Source organism: Medicago sativa, chromosome 3 (genome assembly GCF_051527215.1).
Source record: "Medicago sativa cultivar Bolivia chromosome 3, Bolivia_mono, whole genome shotgun sequence".
Classification (NCBI taxonomy): domain Eukaryota; kingdom Viridiplantae; phylum Streptophyta; class Magnoliopsida; order Fabales; family Fabaceae; genus Medicago; species Medicago sativa.
In genome coordinates, this window is record NC_140751.1 from 64,147,188 (window position 1) to 64,168,407 (window position 21,220).

The 21,220-nt window shown below is 25.7% G+C and overlaps 2 protein-coding genes across 2 annotated transcripts; both read right to left on the reverse strand.

Annotated features, from left to right (window-relative positions):
• Positions 1-11,773: 11,773 nt before the first annotated feature.
• LOC146939113 (uncharacterized) lies at positions 11,774-13,514 on the reverse strand. The gene is made up of 5 exons (XM_085757908.1): positions 13,483-13,514; positions 13,347-13,391; positions 13,046-13,118; positions 12,418-12,957; positions 11,774-12,311 (listed from the first exon to the last, which is right to left on the reverse strand). The coding sequence occupies exons 1-5, from the start codon at positions 13,497-13,499 to the stop codon at positions 12,042-12,044; spliced, it is 945 nt and encodes a 314-aa protein (XP_085614034.1). The 5' UTR covers positions 13,500-13,514; the 3' UTR covers positions 11,774-12,041.
• Positions 13,515-14,441: 927 nt separating this feature from the next.
• Positions 14,442-15,694, reverse strand: LOC146939114 (uncharacterized). Its single transcript, XM_085749734.1, has 3 exons — positions 15,623-15,694; positions 15,122-15,478; positions 14,442-15,012 (listed from the first exon to the last, which is right to left on the reverse strand). The coding sequence occupies exons 1-3, from the start codon at positions 15,692-15,694 to the stop codon at positions 14,761-14,763; spliced, it is 681 nt and encodes a 226-aa protein (XP_085605860.1). The 3' UTR covers positions 14,442-14,760.
• Between the last annotated feature and the right edge of the window lie 5,526 nt (positions 15,695-21,220).

Consider the following 21,220-nt stretch of genomic DNA (forward strand, 5'->3'; position numbering starts at 1 on the left):
AATAAAGTTAAATGTCATAGATAAGACAATTTTTTTAAGGAGCAAATATGCTAGACTAATTGTCACTTATAAAATCTTAGAAAATAACTCAAATGCACGGGATAAGTTGTCACAAATAAAACTAACTCCGACAAAAGTGACAAGTTGTCACGGAAAAAATAATTTTCGTTACGTGGTCTTTGATAAAATGATATTCTTCATCGATACATTATATAAAATTCAATGTATAGTATCTTAATTTTTATATATGTAAATAAACATGATATCACTATAATGAAGTTCCTATTATGTATACCATAACCTTTATTATATAACGATATTAAACTCCCTTTAACTAAAATGTATTATAAAAGTGATAAGTTGTGACTAATAAAGTTAAATTTCATAGATAAGACATGTTATTTAGGAACAAATAGGCTGGAGAAGGTGTCACTTATAGAATCTTTGAAATATCTCAATTGCGCGGGATAAGTTTTCACAAATTAAATAAATTTAATAAAAAAGACATGCTTTCATTGATAAAATCATTTTTGTTAAGTGGTCATTCAGAAAATAATATTTTTCATCAATACGTCATATAATATTCAATGAAGAGTATCTTATTTTTTATATATGTAAAATAAACATGATATCACTATAACGAAGTTCTTATTATTTATACCATAACTTTTATTATACAACGATATAAAACTCTCATTAACTAAAATGCATTATAAAAGTGATAAATTGTCAATAATAAAGTTAAATTTCATAGATAAGACAAGTTTTTTTTAGGAGCAAATACGCTAGAGAAGATGTCACTTATAAAATCTTTGAAATAACTCAATTGCACGGGATAAATTTTCACAAAATAAATTAACTTTAATAAAAAAGACACGATGTCATTGATAAAATCATTTTTGTTAAGTGGTCATTCAGAAAATAATATTTTTCATCAATACGTTATATAATATTCAATGAAGAGTATCTTATTTTATAGTTATGTAAAATAAACATGATATCACTATAACGAAGTTCCTATTATTTATACCATAACTTTTATTATACAACGATATTAAACTCTCATTAACTAAAATGCATTATAAAAGTGATAAGTTGTCAATAATAAAGTTAAATTTCATAGACAAGACAAGTTTTTTTTAGGAGCAAATACGCTAGAGAAGATGTCACTTATAAAATCTTTGAAATAACTCAATTGCACGGGATAAATTTTCACAAAATAAATTAACTTTAATAAAAAAGACACGATGTCATTGATAAAATCATTTTTGTTAAGTGGTCATTCAGAAAATAATATTTTTCATCAATACGTTATATAATATTCAATGAAGAGTATCTTATTTTATAGTTATGTAAAATAAACATGATATCACTATAACGAAGTTCCTATTATTTATACCATAACTTTTATTATACAACGATATTAAACTCTCATTAACTAAAATGCATTATAAAAGTGATAAGTTGTCACTAATAAAGTTAAATTTGATAGATAAGACAAGTTTTTTTAGGAGCAAATACGCTAGAGAAGATGTCACTTATAGAATATTTGAAGTAACTCAAATGCACGGGATAAGTTCTCACAAAGTAAATTAATTCAAATAAAAACATCCAAACATTCATTGATAAAATAATTTTTGTTAAGTGGTCATTCAGGAAATAATATTTTTCATCCATACGTTATATAATATTCAATGGAGAGTATATTATTTTATATATATATATATATATATATATATATATATATATATATATATATATATGTAAGAAACATGATATCACTATAACGCAGTTCCTATTATTATACCATAACTTTTATTATATAAGGATATCAAACTCATCTTTAACAAAAATGCATAAAAAAAGTGATAAGTTGCCATTAATAAAGTTAAATGTCATACAAAGACAAGTTTTTTAAGGAGCAAATATGCTAGACTAATTGTCACTTATAAAATCTTATAAATAACTCAAATGCACGGGATAAGATCTCACAAATAAAATTAACTCGAATAAAAAAGACAAATTGTCATTGATAAAATAATTATTGTTAAGTGGTCATTCAGAAAATAATTTTTTCATCCATACGTTATATAATATTCAATGAAGAGTATCTTATTTTATATATATATGTAAAAAACATGATATCACTATAACGAAGTTCCTATTATTATACCATAGCTTTTATTATATAAGGATATTAAACTCTCTTTAACTAAAATGCATTAAAAAAAGTGATTAGTTGTCATTAATAAAGTTAAATGTTATACATAAAACAAGTTTTTTAAGGAGCAAATATGCTCGACAAATTGTCACATATAAAATCTTAGAAATAACTCAAATGCACGGGATAAGTTCTCACAAATTAAATTAACTCGAATAAAAAAGACAAGTTGTCATTGATAAAAATAATTATTGTTAAGTGGTCATTCAAAAAATAATATTTTACATCGATACGTTATATAATATTCAATGAAAAGTATATTATTTTATATATATGTAAGAAACATAATATCACTATAACGTAGTTCCTAATATTATACCATAACTTTTATTATATAAGGATATCAAACACTCTTTAACTAAAATGCATAAAAAAAGTGACAAGTTGTCATTAATAAAGTTAAATGTCATACATAAGACAAGTTTTTTAAGGAGCAAATATGCTAGACTAATTGTCACTTATAAAATCTTAGAAATAACTCAAATGCATGGGATAAGTTATCACAAATAAAATTAACTCGAATCAAAAAGACAAATTGTCATTGATAAAATAATTATTGTTAAGTGGTCATTCAGAAAATAATTTTTTCATCGATACGTTATATAATATTCAATGAAGAGTATATTATTTTATATATATGTAAAAAACATGATATCACTATAACGAAGTTCCTATTATTATACCATAGCTTTTATTATATAAGGATATTAAACTCTCTTTAACTAAAATGCATTAAAAAAAATGATTAGTTGTTATTAATAAAGTTAAATGTTATATATAAGACAACTTTTTTAAGGAGCAAATATGCTAGACAAATTGTCACCTATAAAATCTTAGAAATAACTCAAATGCACGGGATAAGTTCTCACAAATTAAATTAACTCAAATAAAAAAGACAAGTCGTCATTGATAAAAATAATTATTGTTAAGTGGTCATTCAGAAAATAATATTTTTCATCGATACTTTATATAATATTCAATGAAGAGTATCTTATTTTATATATATATATGTAAAATACATAATATCACTATAACGCAGTTCCTATTATTATACCATAACTTTTATTATATAAGGATATCAAACTCATCTTTAACAAAAATGCATAAAAAAAGTGATAAGTTGTCATTAATAAAGTTAAATGTCATACAAAAGTCAAGTTTTTTAAGGAGCAAATATGATAGACTAATTGTCACTTATAAAATCTTAGAAATAACTCAAATGCATGGGATAAGTTATCACAAATAAAATTAACTCGAATAAAAAAGACAAATTGTCATTGATAAAATAATTATTGTTAAGTGGTCATTCAGAAAATAATTTTTTCATCGATACGTTATATAATATTCAATGAAGAGTATATTATTTTATATATATGTAAAAAACATGATATCACTATAACGAAGTTCCTATTATTATACCATAGCTTTTATTATATAAGGATATTAAACTCTCTTTAACTAAAATGCATTAAAAAAAGTGATTAGTTGTCATTAATAAAGTTAAATGTTTTACATAAGACAAGTTTTTTAAGGAGCAAATATGCTAGACAAATTGTCACCTATAAAATCTTAGAAATAACTCAAATGCACGGGATAAGTTCTCACAAATTAAATTAACTCAAATAAAAAAGACAAGTCGTCATTGATAAAAATAATTATTGTTAAGTGGTCATTCAGAAAATAATATTTTTCATCGATACTTTATATAATATTTAATGAAGAGTATCTTATTTTATATATATATATATATATGTAAAAAACATAATATCACTATAACGCAGTTCCTATTATTATACCATAACTTTTATTATATAAGGATATCAAACTCATCTTTAACAAAAATGCATAAAAAAAGTGATAAGTTGTCATTAATAAAGTTAAATGTCATACAAAAGTCAAGTTTTTTAAGGAGCAAATATGCTAGACTAATTGTCACTTATAAAGTCTTAGAAATAACTCAAATGCACGGGATAAGTTCTCACAAATAAAATTAACTCGAATAAAAAAGACAAATTGTCATTGATAAAATAATTATTGTTAAGTGGTCATTCAGAAAATAATTTTTTCATCAATACGTTATATAATATTCAATGAAGAGTATAGTAGTTTATATATATATATGTAAAAAACATGATATCACTATAATGAAGTTCTTATTATTATACCATAACTTACATAAGGATATTAAACTCTCTTTAACTAAAATGCATTAAAAAAAGTGATTAGTTGTCATTAATAAAGTTAAATGTTATACATAAAACAAGTTTTTTAAGGAGCAAATATGCTCGACAAATTGTCACATATAAAATCTTAGAAATAACTCAAATGCACGGGATAAGTTCTCACAAATTAAATTAACTCGAATAAAAAAGACAAGTTGTCATTGATAAAAATAATTATTGTTAAGTGGTCATTCAAAAAATAATATTTTACATCGATACGTTATATAATATTCAATGAAAAGTATATTATTTTATATATATGTAAGAAACATGATATCACTATAACGTAGTTCCTATTATTATACCATAACTTTTATTATATAAGGATATCAAACTCTCTTTAACTAAAATGCATAAAAAAAGTGACAAGTTGTCATTAATAAAGTTAGATGTCATACATAAGACAAGTTTTTTAAGGAGCAAATATGCTAGACTAATTGTCACTTATAAAATCTTAGAAATAACTCAAATGCATGGGATAAGTTATCACAAATAAAATTAACTCGAATAAAAAAGACAAATTGTCATTGATAAAATAATTATTGTTAAGTGGTCATTCAGAAAATAATTTTTTCATCGATACGTTATATAATATTCAATGAAGAGTATATTATTTTATATATATGTAAAAAACATGATATCACTATAACGAAGTTCCTATTATTATACCATAGCTTTTATTATATAAGGATATTAAACTCTCTTTAACTAAAATGTATTAAAAAAAGTGATTAGTTGTCATTAATAAAGTTAAATGTTATACATAAGACAAGTTTTTTAAGGACCAAATATGCTAGACAAATTGTCACCTATAAAATCTTAGAAATAACTCAAATGCACGGGATAAGTTCTCACAAATTAAATTAACTCAAATAAAAAAGACAAGTCGTCATTGATAAAAATAATTATTGTTAAGTGGTCATTCAGAAAATAATATTTTTCATCGATACTTTATATAATATTTAATGAAGAGTATCTTATTTTATATATATATATATATATATATATATATATATATGTAAAATACATAATATCACTATAACGCAGTTCCTATTATTATACCATAACTTTTATTATATAAGGATATCAAACTCATCTTTAACAAAAATGCATAAAAAAAGTGATAAGTTGTCATTAATAAAGTTAAATGTCATACAAAAGTCAAGTTTTTTAAGGAGCAAATATGCTAGACTAATTGTCACTTATAAAGTCTTAGAAATAACTCAAATGCACGGGATAAGTTATCACAAATAAAATTAACTCGAATAAAAAAGACAAATTGTCATTGATAAAATAATTATTGTTAAGTGGTCATTCAGAAAATAATTTTTTCATCAATACGTTATATAATATTCAATGAAGAGTATAGTAGTTTATATATATATGTAAAAAACATGATATCACTATAATGAAGTTCTTATTATTATACCATAACTTACATAACGATATTAAACTCTCTTTAACTAAAATGCATTAAAAAAAGTGATTAGTTGTCATTAATAAAGTTAAATGTTATACATAAAACAAGTTTTTTAAGGAGCAAATATGCTCGACAAATTGTCACATATAAAATCTTAGAAATAACTCAAATGCACGGGATAAGTTCTCACAAATTAAATTAACTCGAATAAAAAAGACAAGTTGTCATTGATAAAAATAATTATTGTTAAGTGGTCATTCAAAAAATAATATTTTACATCGATACGTTATATAATATTCAATGAAAAGTATATTATTTTATATATATGTAAGAAACATGATATCACTATAACGTAGTTCCTATTATTATACCATAACTTTTATTATATAAGGATATCAAACTCTCTTTAACTAAAATGCATAAAAAAAGTGACAAGTTGTCATTAATAAAGTTAAATGTCATACATAAGACAAGTTTTTTAAGGAGCAAATATGCTAGACTAATTGTCACTTATAAAATCTTAGAAATAACTCAAATGCATGGGATAAGTTATCACAAATAAAATTAACTCGAATAAAAAAGACAAATTGTCATTGATAAAATAATTATTGTTAAGTGGTCATTCAGAAAATAATTTTTTCATCGATACGTTATATAATATTCAATGAAGAGTATATTATTTTATATATATGTAAAAAACATGATATCACTATAACGAAGTTCCTATTATTATACCATAGCTTTTATTATATAAGGATATTAAACTCTCTTTAACTAAAATGCATTAAAAAAAGTGATTAGTTGTCATTAATAAAGTTAAATGTTATACATAAGACAAGTTTTTTAAGGAGCAAATATGCTAGACAAATTGTCACCTATAAAATCTTAGAAATAACTCAAATGCACGGGATAAGTTCTCACAAATTAAATTAACTCAAATAAAAAAGACAAGTCGTCATTGATAAAAATAATTATTGTTAAGTGGTCATTCAGAAAATAATATTTTTCATCGATACTTTATATAATATTTAATGAAGAGTATCTTATTTTTTTTATATATATATATATATATATATATATATATGTATATATATATATATATGTAAAATACATAATATCACTATAACGCAGTTCCTATTATTATACCATAACTTTTATTATATAAGGATATCAAACTCATCTTTAACAAAAATGCATAAAAAAAGTGATAAGTTGTCATTAATAAAGTTAAATGTCATACAAAAGTCAAGTTTTTTAAGGAGCAAATATGCTAGACTAATTGTCACTTATAAAGTCTTAGAAATAACTCAAATGCACGGGATAAGTTATCACAAATAAAATTAACTCGAATAAAAAAGACAAATTGTCATTGATAAAATAATTATTGTTAAGTGGTCATTCAGAAAATAATTTTTTCATCAATACGTTATATAATATTCAATGAAGAGTATAGTAGTTTATATATATATGTAAAAAACATGATATCACTATAATGAAGTTCTTATTATTATACCATAACTTACATAAGGATATTAAACTCTCTTTAACTAAAATGCATTAAAAAAAGTGATTAGTTGTCATTAATAAAGTTAAATGTTATACATAAAACAAGTTTTTTAAGGAGCAAATATGCTCGACAAATTGTCACATATAAAATCTTAGAAATAACTCAAATGCACGGGATAAGTTCTCACAAATTAAATTAACTCGAATAAAAAAGACAAGTTGTCATTGATAAAAATAATTATTGTTAAGTGGTCATTCAAAAAATAATATTTTACATCGATACGTTATATAATATTCAATGAAAAGTATATTATTTTATATATATGTAAGAAACATGATATCACTATAACGTAGTTCCTATTATTATACCATAACTTTTATTATATAAGGATATCAAACTCTCTTTAACTAAAATGCATAAAAAAAGTGACAAGTTGTCATTAATAAAGTTAAATGTCATACATAAGACAAGTTTTTTAAGGAGCAAATATGCTAGACTAATTGTCACTTATAAAATCTTAGAAATAACTCAAATGCATGGGATAAGTTATCACAAATAAAATTAACTCGAATAAAAAAGACAAATTGTCATTGATAAAATAATTATTGTTAAGTGGTCATTCAGAAAATAATTTTTTCATCGATACGTTATATAATATTCAATGAAGAGTATATTATTTTATATATATGTAAAAAACATGATATCACTATAACGAAGTTCCTATTATTATACCATAGCTTTTATTATATAAGGATATTAAACTCTCTTTAACTAAAATGCATTAAAAAAAGTGATTAGTTGTCATTAATAAAGTTAAATGTTATACATAAGACAAGTTTTTTAAGGAGCAAATATGCTAGACAAATTGTCACCTATAAAATCTTAGAAATAACTCAAATGCACGGGATAAGTTCTCACAAATTAAATTAACTCAAATAAAAAAGACAAGTCGTCATTGATAAAAATAATTATTGTTAAGTGGTCATTCAGAAAATAATATTTTTCATCGATACTTTATATAATATTCAATGAAGAGTATCTTATTTTATATATATATATATATATATATATATATATGTAAAATACATAATATCACTATAACGCAGTTCCTATTATTATACCATAACTTTTATTATATAAGGATATCAAACTCATCTTTAACAAAAATGCGTAAAAAAAGTGATAAGTTGTCATTAATAAAGTTAAATGTCATACAAAAGTCAAGTTTTTTAAGGAGCAAATATGCTAGACTAATTGTCACTTATAAAATTTTAGAAATAACTCAAATGCATGGGATAAGTTATCACAAATAAAATTAACTCGAATAAAAAAGACAAATTGTCATTGATAAAATAATTATTGTTAAGTGGTCATTCAGAAAATAATTTTTTCATCGATACGTTATATAATATTCAATGAAGAGTATATTATTTTATATATATGTAAAAAACATGATATCACTATAACGAAGTTCCTATTATTATACCATAGCTTTTATTATATAAGGATATTAAACTTTCTTTAACTAAAATGCATTAAAAAAAATGATTAGTTGTCATTAATAAAGTTAAATGTTTTACATAAGACAAGTTTTTTAAGGAGCAAATATGCTAGACAAATTGTCACCTATAAAATCTTAGAAATAACTCAAATGCACGGGATAAGTTCTCACAAATTAAATTAACTCAAATAAAAAAGACAAGTCGTCATTGATAAAAATAATTATTGTTAAGTGGTCATTCAGAAAATAATATTTTTCATCGATACTTTATATAATATTTAATGAAGAGTATCTTATTATATATATATATATATGTAAAAAACATAATATCACTATAACGCAGTTCCTATTATTATACCATAACTTTTTTTATATAAGGATATCAAACTCATCTTTAACAAAAATGCATAAAAAAAGTGATAAGTTGTCATTAATAAAGTTAAATGTCATACAAAAGTCAAGTTTTTTAAGGAGCAAATATGCTAGACTAATTGTCACTTATAAAGTCTTAGAAATAACTCAAATGCACGGGATAAGTTCTCACAAATAAAATTAACTCGAATAAAAAAGACAAATTGTCATTGATAAAATAATTATTGTTAAGTGGTCATTCAAAAAATAATTTTTTCATCAATACGTTATATAATATTCAATGAAGAGTATAGTAGTTTATATATATATGTAAAAAACATGATATCATTTGTACCAAAAAAAAAAAAAACATGATATCACTATAATGAAGTTCTTATTATTATACCATAACTTATATAAGGATATTAAACTCTCTTTAACTAGAATGCATTAAAAAAAGTGATAAGTTGTCATTAATAAAGTTAAATGTTATACATAAGACAAGTTTTTTAAGGAGCAAATATGTCAGACTAATTTTCACTTATAAAATCTTAGAAATAACTCAAATGCACAGGATAAGTTCTCACAAATTAAATTAACTCGAATAAAAAAGACAAGTTGTCATTGATAAAAGTAATTATTGTTAAGTGGTCATTCAGAAAATAATTTTTTCATCAATACGTTATATAATATTCAATGAAGAGTATAGTAGTTTATATATATATGTAAAAAACATGATATCACTATAATGAAGTTCTTATTATTATACCATAACTTACATAAGGATATTAAACTCTCTTTAACTAAAATGCATTAAAAAAAGTGATTAGTTGTCATTAATAAAGTTAAATGTTATACATAAAACAAGTTTTTTAAGGAGCAAATATGCTCGACAAATTGTCACATATAAAATCTTAGAAATAACTCAAATGCACGGGATAAGTTCTCACAAATTAAATTAACTCGAATAAAAAAGACAAGTTGTCATTGATAAAAATAATTATTGTTAAGTGGTCATTCAAAAAATAATATTTTACATCGATACGTTATATAATATTCAATGAAAAGTATATTATTTTATATATATGTAAGAAACATGATATCACTATAACGTAGTTCCTATTATTATACCATAACTTTTATTATATAAGGATATCAAACTCTCTTTAACTAAAATGCATAAAAAAAGTGACAAGTTGTCATTAATAAAGTTAAATGTCATACATAAGACAAGTTTTTTAAGGAGCAAATATGCTAGACTAATTGTCACTTATAAAATCTTAGAAATAACTCAAATGCATGGGATAAGTTATCACAAATAAAATTAACTCGAATAAAAAAGACAAATTGTCATTGATAAAATAATTATTGTTAAGTGGTCATTCAGAAAATAATTTTTTCATCGATACGTTATATAATATTCAATGAAGAGTATATTATTTTATATATATGTAAAAAACATGATATCACTATAACGAAGTTCCTATTTATAAATTCCTGAAAATGGTGATTTTTTGAAAAATGTTTGTCCATCTACAAAAAAAATTACTTTTATTATTACTCTCCTGAATAAAATTATAAAAATTGGCAAAAAAATATGCGCCAACGGCGCAACCCGTGCGTATGCACGGGTAATCTGCAGGGCCCTACGTCATATTTACTAGTGCTGTACCCGTGCATACGCACGGGTTGCGCCGTTGGCGCATTTTTTTTTGTCAATGTTTATAATTTAATTCAGGAGAGTAATATTGAAAGTATTTATATTTTTAGATGGGCAAAATTTTTAAAAAAAATCACCATTTCATGAGAATTAAAAATATATACTTGTATAATTCGCACGCTTAAGTGGTTATTAAGTTTTATATAATTAATTATGATATAACTGACCCCACTTATTAAGTTTTCCTGGATCCGTCACTGCATATAGATATGGTTTACTACAGACCAAACCACATGCAAGCTCAGTTTCTCTGTCATATCTTAGTCAAAGTATATAAAATAGTTTGACAGGGAGTTAAGAAACATATTACTCATACAAAGTTATAAACAAAATTTGTACATAAAGTCATTTGTATGCTTCAATGAGAAACGACCTAGTATCTAAACACTGAAATATTGTAAATATCATGGCTGGATATAAAGTTCAGCCATGATATATGTAATTGATTAAATAGAGTAAGAAAAAAAATTCAATTCAAGACAATTAATAATAGACAAAGGGACAAAAAAAAGTGAAGGTGGACATTGCATTAACATAACAATCAAAAGACATATCGAATAAAATAGTTAAGCAGGACATGTAATTATTGGAGTTGTGATAACAATTGATGGGAACAACGTTAATTGTTTGAAGATGATGCAGGTAAAACTTGTACTTCAACAACTACATAATATTGAAAAAGATAAACCTAAAAACTGTCCTAATCGTAGCGTGTATAATATTATAATTTACGATATAAGGAGTAAATGGCATTTTATGAGATGCAATGCATAGAGAAACTACAATAAATCTACCATTTATAATGTGAAGTTGGGTAAATCACATGTAATATAATGTCATTGGTAAAAGATCATATTTTTATGATAACTATGTTATAACATGCGGTGCACTTGATTATGGCATATAGTAGACAAAATGATTAAAGGATAGGCACTTCATACAGAAAGTATTTCAGACACAGTCATAGCACATAAAGTCATATATTGGAACACATACGTGATTGTCATGGATTGACATGTCAAAATAAACCAAAGATCAAAAGATAGGTGGTTTCAAAAGCATGTTACAATATAATACATGATAGTCAATAAGCTTCATCTTATTGAACACTATTTTGAAGAGCATTCCTGATAACTCGAACATGAAGATTCAATGGTGGGTGCTCCAGACCAAATAAGAGCTGATCATCCAGATTGAGGTTGAGATCTTTAGCTAGTTGATACCAACCTAATCCTATGGAGTACGCAACAGGCTTCCTTTTAGACCTTTTGACTTTGCATTTTAATCTAAAATTAGTTTCCTCATTAATTAGAATCATGTTATACACATTTGATAACCCAGCAGCTTTGGCAACCCACCTTGGAAAGTGCTGCAAGAAAATATATATGAAATTTGTTATAACATGGTAAGAAAAAGATATATGTGGAGTCATTTAAAAAATGGCAAGGATGACAGGTTAAATTGAAACATGTTACCAGGGTACATTGGCCTTGGGATGTAGCGGTTGACACATTTTGAAACCATTCGAAAGGATATTCAACATGGTCTTTAACATATAAACTTTCCTCTGGTTTATCTGTCGCTTGTTCATCGATAATAGCTTTGCAATTCATATGCTTCATGGCAAAACCTTTTGATATGAATCGTTTTCCATTATTTCTGACCAAACCAACATATATCGGATTGACATGTTTAGTAGGATCAGCCAGTTTGATTGCATGATAGTTAATAGGATGGTGAATACCAAAATAAGGTATATCATTTCCTTCAATATCAATTATCCTCATGTTGTAAACATTACCATGTGGTTGATAATCAAGAATGACTCTTTGTGGTTCTTGAAAACCACAATAGGTTGCAATAATGTTTCCAGGTCGAATAACACCTTCAGACAATATTTTTGAAGTATCAATCTCAAAAAAATTATCACAGGGATCCTTGATTGACCCAAAAATATCCATCCCAATTTCATACTTCCAATTTTCAATGAACACAGATGGTATTGATATATCAGCCTGGAATGCAAAGGATTCAGTAAATTACGATAGTAGTGTATTGGTTCAAATAAATTAAAGATTTTAGAAATTGAATGAAATAAAAGACCTGATCTGGTGTGATGATTGTTTGAAAGGATGTTGGATGTCTGGAAGAACTTCCTTCACCAGTATCAAAGTTTCTAAATATAAAATTTTGGTATTTAGAAAAGATAGTTAATAGATGATTTAGTAATAATTTATTAAATAAGCATAAAATTATAATTAATCTAAAGAAAAGTTCAGTAAACCTATGTTATGAAAATAATTTGATATTTGATGAATATTATTGAAAATTGATATTGAGTAAGTCAACCAATTACAATCTACAAATAGGTTAGTGAGTTGATAAAATTTGAACTGAAACAAACCTGTTTTTTGCAGGGTCCGTGGTTGATCTGTCCCAAATTGGGTATCTGAGTTCAGTGCATATAAACACATATAAGAGTGAATGAATTTAAGTAAAAAAACATTATTAATTAACATGATGTTAACAATAAAACATACAGAGCAAACTGCTTCATAGGAAGTCTTGTAACATAACTATAAAAAGAGAGAACATTAGACAATGTAAACCTTAAAATACAACATAAAAACTAATGTATAATAATATGAAAAATCAAACTGTTTGTCCTTGAAGAAGATTGTATATAATGATTTATTGTAAGATAGACAAACCTGCTTTCTGTAGGCACCATTGTTGAATTGTTGAAAGTTGTTATAGGATGAAAATGACGAAATTAAAGGGATGTTTAACTGGAAAAGGGAAAGTGGAATCCTACCTTCATCAAAAGTGGACATAAAAGCATTGGAACTGGGTATGGCTTGGATCGGTGAAATGTACATGGGTATGGGCTTGAATGAAAATTTCGACCCAAATCATTTAAGTTGGGCTTAGAGTAGTGTATATATTTGAGTGGATTGTATTTGGTAAATAGACAAACATTGCACAAAATGGTTTGTTGAGTAATAATGTAGAGATTTAGATATCTTCTTACATTATATTACTTATAATGTAAGAAATTGGAATAAATGCATATATTTGGTTTGTGTTTTGAAAATCAATAAGTGAGTTATGGTAGTTACGTATATGTCGAATAAATATTTGAAATATAAATCAAGAATTTTTGATAGGATTTGGAAATTTAAAATATTTGTTAAATTAATATACGGATAAACAGAATATTGTTTTGGTAGTCAATTAACGTTGTTTTGAAATAAGTAAAATTTTGGCAACTTATAATAATAATAAATTGATATTAATTGTAGCTTGTTGAGTAAGTAATAGGAGGCAAGGTTCCGATGTTAAAGTTCTGACTTAATAAATGAAATGTAATTAAAAAAAATATTCTCATTCAACATGGTACTTAGCATTAGCGAATAGTAGTAGTATTGACATGGTACTTAACAACTAAGACTAATTATAAAAATAAAACAGGTTTAACATCAACTTAAAGTCCATCAATTCAAAGACATACAACAAATAGGATGATTAAAGATTGAATTGGTATACAATCAAGGATTGAATATAGTTGGTTGGATATTTGAAATATAATTACTATGTATGTTATATGTTAAATATAACTGAAAAGAAGTTAAATATTGACTGCATAATAGGAACATATAAGGGAATTTGTTACATAAGACAAAAATAGAAGTTAATTGTTCATTACAGCACTTGGTTGGAAACTAACAGAAGCATAAATACATTTGAAAACAAAGGATACGTAGTAGAGGTGCATAATAACAGCTGGACGAAAACATACAACTTAATTGGATGGAAATCTAAGCATTGTTTTTAAAGACATGAACAAAATTACTAAGTTTCCCATCAAAGAACTTGAAACGCAGCACATCTCCAGTTTGATATCCACTGGTTGTGCAGAAATCCTCCCAACCGTGAATGAGTTTGGTGGTGAGTGTTTCAGCTGCTTGGTAATCAATAGTAGTCTTGACTATTTGACCATTGTCATTGGAGAGATACAAATAATCAAAGTCACCATTCCATATGAACTCATTGAAATCAGGTGGAAGGACCTGCATATAGACAACAATAAATATTAGCTTTTGATGCAAAAAGGATTGTAATTGACAGCCATTTGAAGATTGTAATAAATACATGGATTGGAATAGATTTATAATTTACCAATTCTGAATTGAAATCCATTTGCATAGGAGTCAAAGTGATGTCAAAAAAGAAAGACTTCTTATTCGGAAATCTTGTGCTTCTGCTATGGTATGAAGGAATATCAGCAGTGTTGACAATTGTTTTCCCAAGTGTGATAACAAATCTACTTTGACCAACATAGCTAAACATAATCAGCTTCATGCCTTCAAACTGGTAAAATTGTCTTAAGTCTGTCCAGCCATCAGTCAACCGTGGTAGAGTAGCTGAATTGTTGAAAGTAACTTGATGAGAATTCCCTTCAGCATCAATTAAATTCCAGACTGGACCCAAGTCATGAAATTCATCAGCGAATTTGGGGTTGATTTCTCCAAAGTCCTACATACACATTGTACATATGTAATGAGTAAATATTGTCTTGTTATAGATTCATATATATTTATATCAGATAAATACTTTTCATCATAAGTTGGTAGTAAAAAACATTCATAAGAGTAAAGAGCAGAAATTAAATGATCAAACCTTGTCTGGTAAATGGACAGTTCCAAAGCCTCCCAAAACCTTTCTCTTTGAGACTGCACGATATCCAGCCATGATGTTAAGCAAAGTTGAGAGGTTGGAGTGATATGTTTGATTGAGTATTATATAGAAAAGGTGTGTTGAGTTTTTAAATAAGTAATTTAAAAGTTAAGATGGATTGGTTATTGGAATGTTTCAAAGTAATAATTGATAAAAAGAATTTTTTGAGGAATGGATTAAATTGGAATCTGTGTAAAGATTCATGGAAGAACAAAATCTGGTTGAAAGATTTAGGTCCTAGCTAGTTATTAAGAATCTTAAGTGAGTTAGATAGTAGTTTATGTGTGATAGGATATAAAGCATTGTCATGTCTATCAAATTTAGAGTAGAATCCATTGAACTGTGAACCAAATAGATAAGCTTTCCATATTTACACTTTTTCACATTTCTTTGTAGGTGTCTTTAATCCAACGGAAAGTAATGCATATGGAAGGACTTGGCAACATAATAAAACTGATAATGTAATTAGCAGGTGTAATTAATCTCCACAATTGAGCTTAGGAAAAGAATAATAAACGGTTCAGTGAAGGAAATGTTACATTTGTATAATAAAACGTCATTATGGATTGAGTGGAAGTAGTATAAAATTGCATGGTATGTAATTTTAAGTTGAAAAGGAAAAAATAGCATAGGATTATATGTACTAATATTATTGTCCATGAAATACATAAATACAATCCGGCTATACAAATCGATCAGCTTGAATAAACGTTGTAGACTTGACATTTATGTACAGGATTAATAAGGGGGAAGTTGAATCTAATTATATCGTTTGGTTTAAAATTGTTTGATATTGCAAACATTTTCCAGCCCATTGGAGACTTAAGCTGAGTCTTGACTTCATTATCTTTGTTTTTGTCGACAACATCAAACAGCGTTATACATCCATTCTCACCGCACAACGTAATCATCAGATGAGGAAAATGTAGCTTAATATAGTTCGCGAAATCTTCTGGAAGAGTCTGCTAAAAGGATATTGTTAGTTATGCATATAAATGTAATAAAAAAAACTGGTAGTGATAATAGAAATGCGAAGGACTTAACTAAAGACATCTTGGCGAGTGTAGTGTGTTTGAGACTAATGTCAAAGTAAATTGCTATTGTTGGGTCTACATTTCTGCTATGAAATCGTGGAATTGGTGATGAAGAGTTCAGAGTTTTGAAAGATTTAAGTGTAAAAAAGCAACTTCCATAATAAGCTAAAACAACTATGACATTTTCTGCGAGATCGTAATGTAATTTTAATTTGTTCCATCCTTTTGTTAACAGAGGATAGTGGAAATCTTGGTTGAATCTGATAGTATGGAAACCTTCATCATTCCAAACACACCACTTGTTACCTAATCGAGAATAATATTTATCGACAAAAGTTGGATCAACTTCGGCATATGTCTATGAGATACGAAAAAAAAAACAGAGTTAGTATTATAGTAAAAATAATTTGATATGAATGAAAAGAAGTGGTTAAAAAGATGTTAGACCTGTGTATATAGTTGTGCAATATGAACATAGTCCATAGGATCAGATTGAAGAAAGTTTGTTATAGGTTCCATTTTAAATTGTATGATTTTGGGTTAGTATAGCCAGATGTATATATACAGAAAACAATGATGCAAAGTCTAATATTTTATATTTTTTATGTTAGGTATAAAATAATATAACGTGTACTATAATTGTGATTCATTATAAAGTCATTATGTCCGAAAGTAAAAGTAACCATATTTTGTAAAAATGATTATTTTGACATGATTATAATTTAAAAAATATAATCCATATAGTTATAAGACAATGTTCATATTTAATTTAAATTATTAAAATTATTCTTAGGTAGGTAAATTATAATGTATAATATATAAAATGAAGTATAAATTGTATAATCAAAATAAGCATTGTGTTTAAAATGAATTGGTTAACATTATGATTGATATAAGAATTATAGGGTAATTAAATATAAAATAGGAAAAGTTATAATTCAAAAATACATTTCAATGTTTACATTCAATAGATCATATGATTCTGATTTAATACATTAATCCAAACACAGAAAGTAGGTTTTCTTAAATACATGGACAGTACAAATATGTGGAAAAATAGAAAACTTGAATCTGATTTCGTTTGCCTCCTTGAAGTGATTAGCTTTGAAAAATTGTTTCCATCCACTTGTGATCTTGTATTTTTTCGAGTATTTACTTCTCTCAATTGAGCATTTAGTTGTTTTTGCATTGTTTCCTATCAATAATAGTTCCTTAAAACCCATGTTATGAATATAACCTCCAATGTGGTTGTCAAGTTCCTGTTTTAGAATGACATAGCAAAGTTAGAATATGTGAATTGATTGAATAGTTATGATGTTAGTAGTATAAGAAGGAACTTAACCAATTGATAATTAGTTGCAACATGAAACTTTGAGATAGTTATATCATAATATGGTGCACATCCATCTGATGTGCTTCTACTATGGAACCTTGGAATATAGATTGGAGATGTATAACCTCGGCAGATATGAAATTGGAATGTGTTTCGACCAAAGTATTGCAAGAACAAATTTTTATGTCCTCTGAATTTGTATACATCTCTTAATTTAGTCCATCCTTTGGTTAGGAGAGGGAGAGTGCTGCATTGATTGAAATAAATGATATGTATTCTTCCACTTGCATGGAAAAATCTTAGTTTCTTTGCCAATTTGAATTTACGTTTCATAAAAAAATGAGGGCATAGTTCTCCAAAGTCCTACATAAGAAAGGCATAAATATTAAATATTTGATGTAGTTTATAAAGTTGTAGTTGATAAATTCGAAATATGAAAAAAAACTATAAATTCTTGAAGTGTAGTTGAATGTTTTATGATATAATTTAACAAAATAACATTAAAGGTATATTAAAAATAATATAAATGAGGCAAAAAAAATAAAGAAAACTACCTGATTTGGAACATGACATAGATAGAAAACATCTAATATGGGGGGTTTTGGGCAGAATTTTTGTCTTGTAACCATGGAATGATTCATTGTGATGCTGATCAAAAGGAACTTGAAATGAGTAGGAAGAAATTTAATTGTTGAGTTTGCAATGGATAATAATGGATTTTGTAATTAGTTTGTGGCTTATATAGAGAAGATGTTGAATGATGTGATATAGATTAATCTTGGAAAATGGTATATTGAATATTAATTAGTGTATTTAACGTGATGTATGGTAGAACATATATAACATAGTGATTGAGAATCTTGGAATATGTAAGTAGTTAAAATGATATTTATTTATAAGACATGATGTATATATTATGAGACATGAAGTCTTAAGTTAAGATATTGGAAAACTACAAAGAAAAAGTGTTGAAGATTTAAAGAAAATTCTTATTTTTTATTCATATTGTATATAGTGGATATCAGTTAAGGAGGAGATTAAATGGTAAATTTCCGTAAAAAGATTGTAGAAAATATTTAGATGGATTAAAGATTGTGGTCAAAGAGGATATAAATGTTGGTTGTAGAGTGTAAGAGTAGTTGGAATAATTTTTTTGAGAATGGTGTTTGATATGTAGAATCTTCATGAGAAAAAAGAAATTTGATTGATTGCCTTTGATATGTTTAATCAACAATAGTGTTTGTATTGATTGTGTTAACTATTTGTGTAAGAATAAAGCAGAGGTAGATAAGTATAGAGATGTGGTAAACAAAGGAATGTGAAAAATTATAATTTAGAGTGGAATCGGAATAAAGGAATAGGGAAAAGAGATTTTACATAATGGGTTAAATAAATAATGTGTTGACCACTAAAAATTATTGAATAAATAAATAATAGAAAATGATCTATATATTTCGTTTGTTATTGTAATGAAAAAAAATTTAAAAAATCCGATGAAGAAATTCGCAGGAAAATATAAGTAAAACGTTATTGGTGGTCACATTTATATGAAGAAAATGTACACCATCCGGTGACTAATATAAGGAAAAGTGTGATTTTTAGTTTAATTGATTAAATGATGTATTTAGTCTTTATTATATACTACATACGTCATTTAATGAATGAACCTAAAAATCAAACTTTTGTTTATATTAGTGACCGGAGGTTGTATTTGGTTAATATATCGACAACAGACGCAAATTATAGAACGCGTATAAAAAAAGACATTACTTATAAATGTGACCAGATGGACTATATTAGAAGAGCAATTAAACAATGAGAATGAGACCATATGATGTAGGTAACATCAATGAATATATCTATTTTATAGGTTAGTGCAGAAAAGTACATATCTATAATACCTACTATATCTATGACAGTACTATTAGTAGCTTAGTTTTAGATAGCCTTGGGAATAAGAAGAATCTTAGAATTTTTCATGATGAAGCCTTTGAAATCCAAGTAGTAAAGAAACTAATAAAGGTAACTTGTATAGTAACCATCTTTAAAGAGTTGTAATAGTTTGAAATTGCATTTGATGCTCTAAAGTGGCGTGTGGTGTATATAGTTCATTCACATGATAATAAAAAAAAAATGTTCCACACAATTTCCCCGAATTATATATATGTATAAATTTAGGAGGAAAAAGATGAGGAAATAAATGTGGTTGCATGAATTTATTATAACAATGTTGGAACTATAAGACTGAGATGTATTTAGGAAATAAATACTGATATTTAAAAATATAATGGTTCTCAAAAAAAAAAGATCTCAATCTAAAATGTAATGAAAATTAAATAATACTTTGAATAAAAACACAATAGTCAATGAAATTTATGTTTACACATTCTTATAAAAGTTTTTCGAATAAAAACACAAAAAACTATAATTAAAATACATTTGGGTTTAGTTTTTTTAATAAGTGTGATTTTTTTAAATTTTTTTGCTTATAATTCGGGACTGAGGGACTATGTAATTAATTTATAATCTAAAAATGGAAGTACAAAGTGAGATTGTAAAAAAAATGAGACATAGAGTTAAATGTGATTTACATGTTATGTTGGTGTAAAATGTGCATTATTTAAAATAAGAGAATAAACTTTACTTCCATCATAAAGTTAAATGTGATTTACATGTTATGTTGGTGTAAAATTCGAAGTTTATCTCCATGATTATAATGTTATACGATTTTTTTGGCAATGCATTCTCTATTGCAATGTCTTTATACATTGTAAAATATAAATAGAATTGATATTTTCTTTTATATTATAAACAATATCAATGTATAATGTAATACATGGGTTGGGCCCAATAAATGTATATCATCAAAGTGTAAGTTAAAAGAATAAATTTTGATCTATGTTAATAAAATTTTAATTGTTTGGGATCGAAGTTAAAATAAGAATTCAGGACATGTGAAAAGAAATTAGTATCAAATTGAGGAAAAAATATAGTGAATCTGGCAAAAATATGAAAAGAATTCAGGATATAATTTTAATAGTGGTCATTGATGATCTGTTAAGTAGATGGTAGAGTGATGTTATAAAATATAATGAAGTGAAACAAATTTTCTTTATAAGTCAATGTGAAAGAAAAAACCTTAGATAGATACAACAACCTTGAAATATTACTAAA

What these genes read in the sequence shown, in the direction of transcription:
- LOC146939113 (XM_085757908.1), bottom strand. An exon ending in CAATCATCACACCAGATCAG is followed by an intron (nt 12,958 to 13,045) that starts GTCTTTTATTTC and finishes TTTGCATTCCAG; the next exon opens with GCTGATATATCAATACCATC. An exon ending in CCCAAGGCCAATGTACCCTG is followed by an intron (nt 12,312 to 12,417) that starts GTAACATGTTTC and finishes ATTTTCTTGCAG; the next exon opens with CACTTTCCAAGGTGGGTTGC.
- LOC146939114 (XM_085749734.1), bottom strand. Translation starts at nt 15,694, where the DNA reads ATGGCTGGATATCGTGCAGTCTCAAAGAGAAAGGTTTTGGGAGGCTTT. An exon ending in CTGTCCATTTACCAGACAAG is followed by an intron (nt 15,479 to 15,622) that starts GTTTGATCATTT and finishes ATGTGTATGTAG; the next exon opens with GACTTTGGAGAAATCAACCC. An exon ending in TGGATTTCAATTCAGAATTG is followed by an intron (nt 15,013 to 15,121) that starts GTAAATTATAAA and finishes GTCTATATGCAG; the next exon opens with GTCCTTCCACCTGATTTCAA.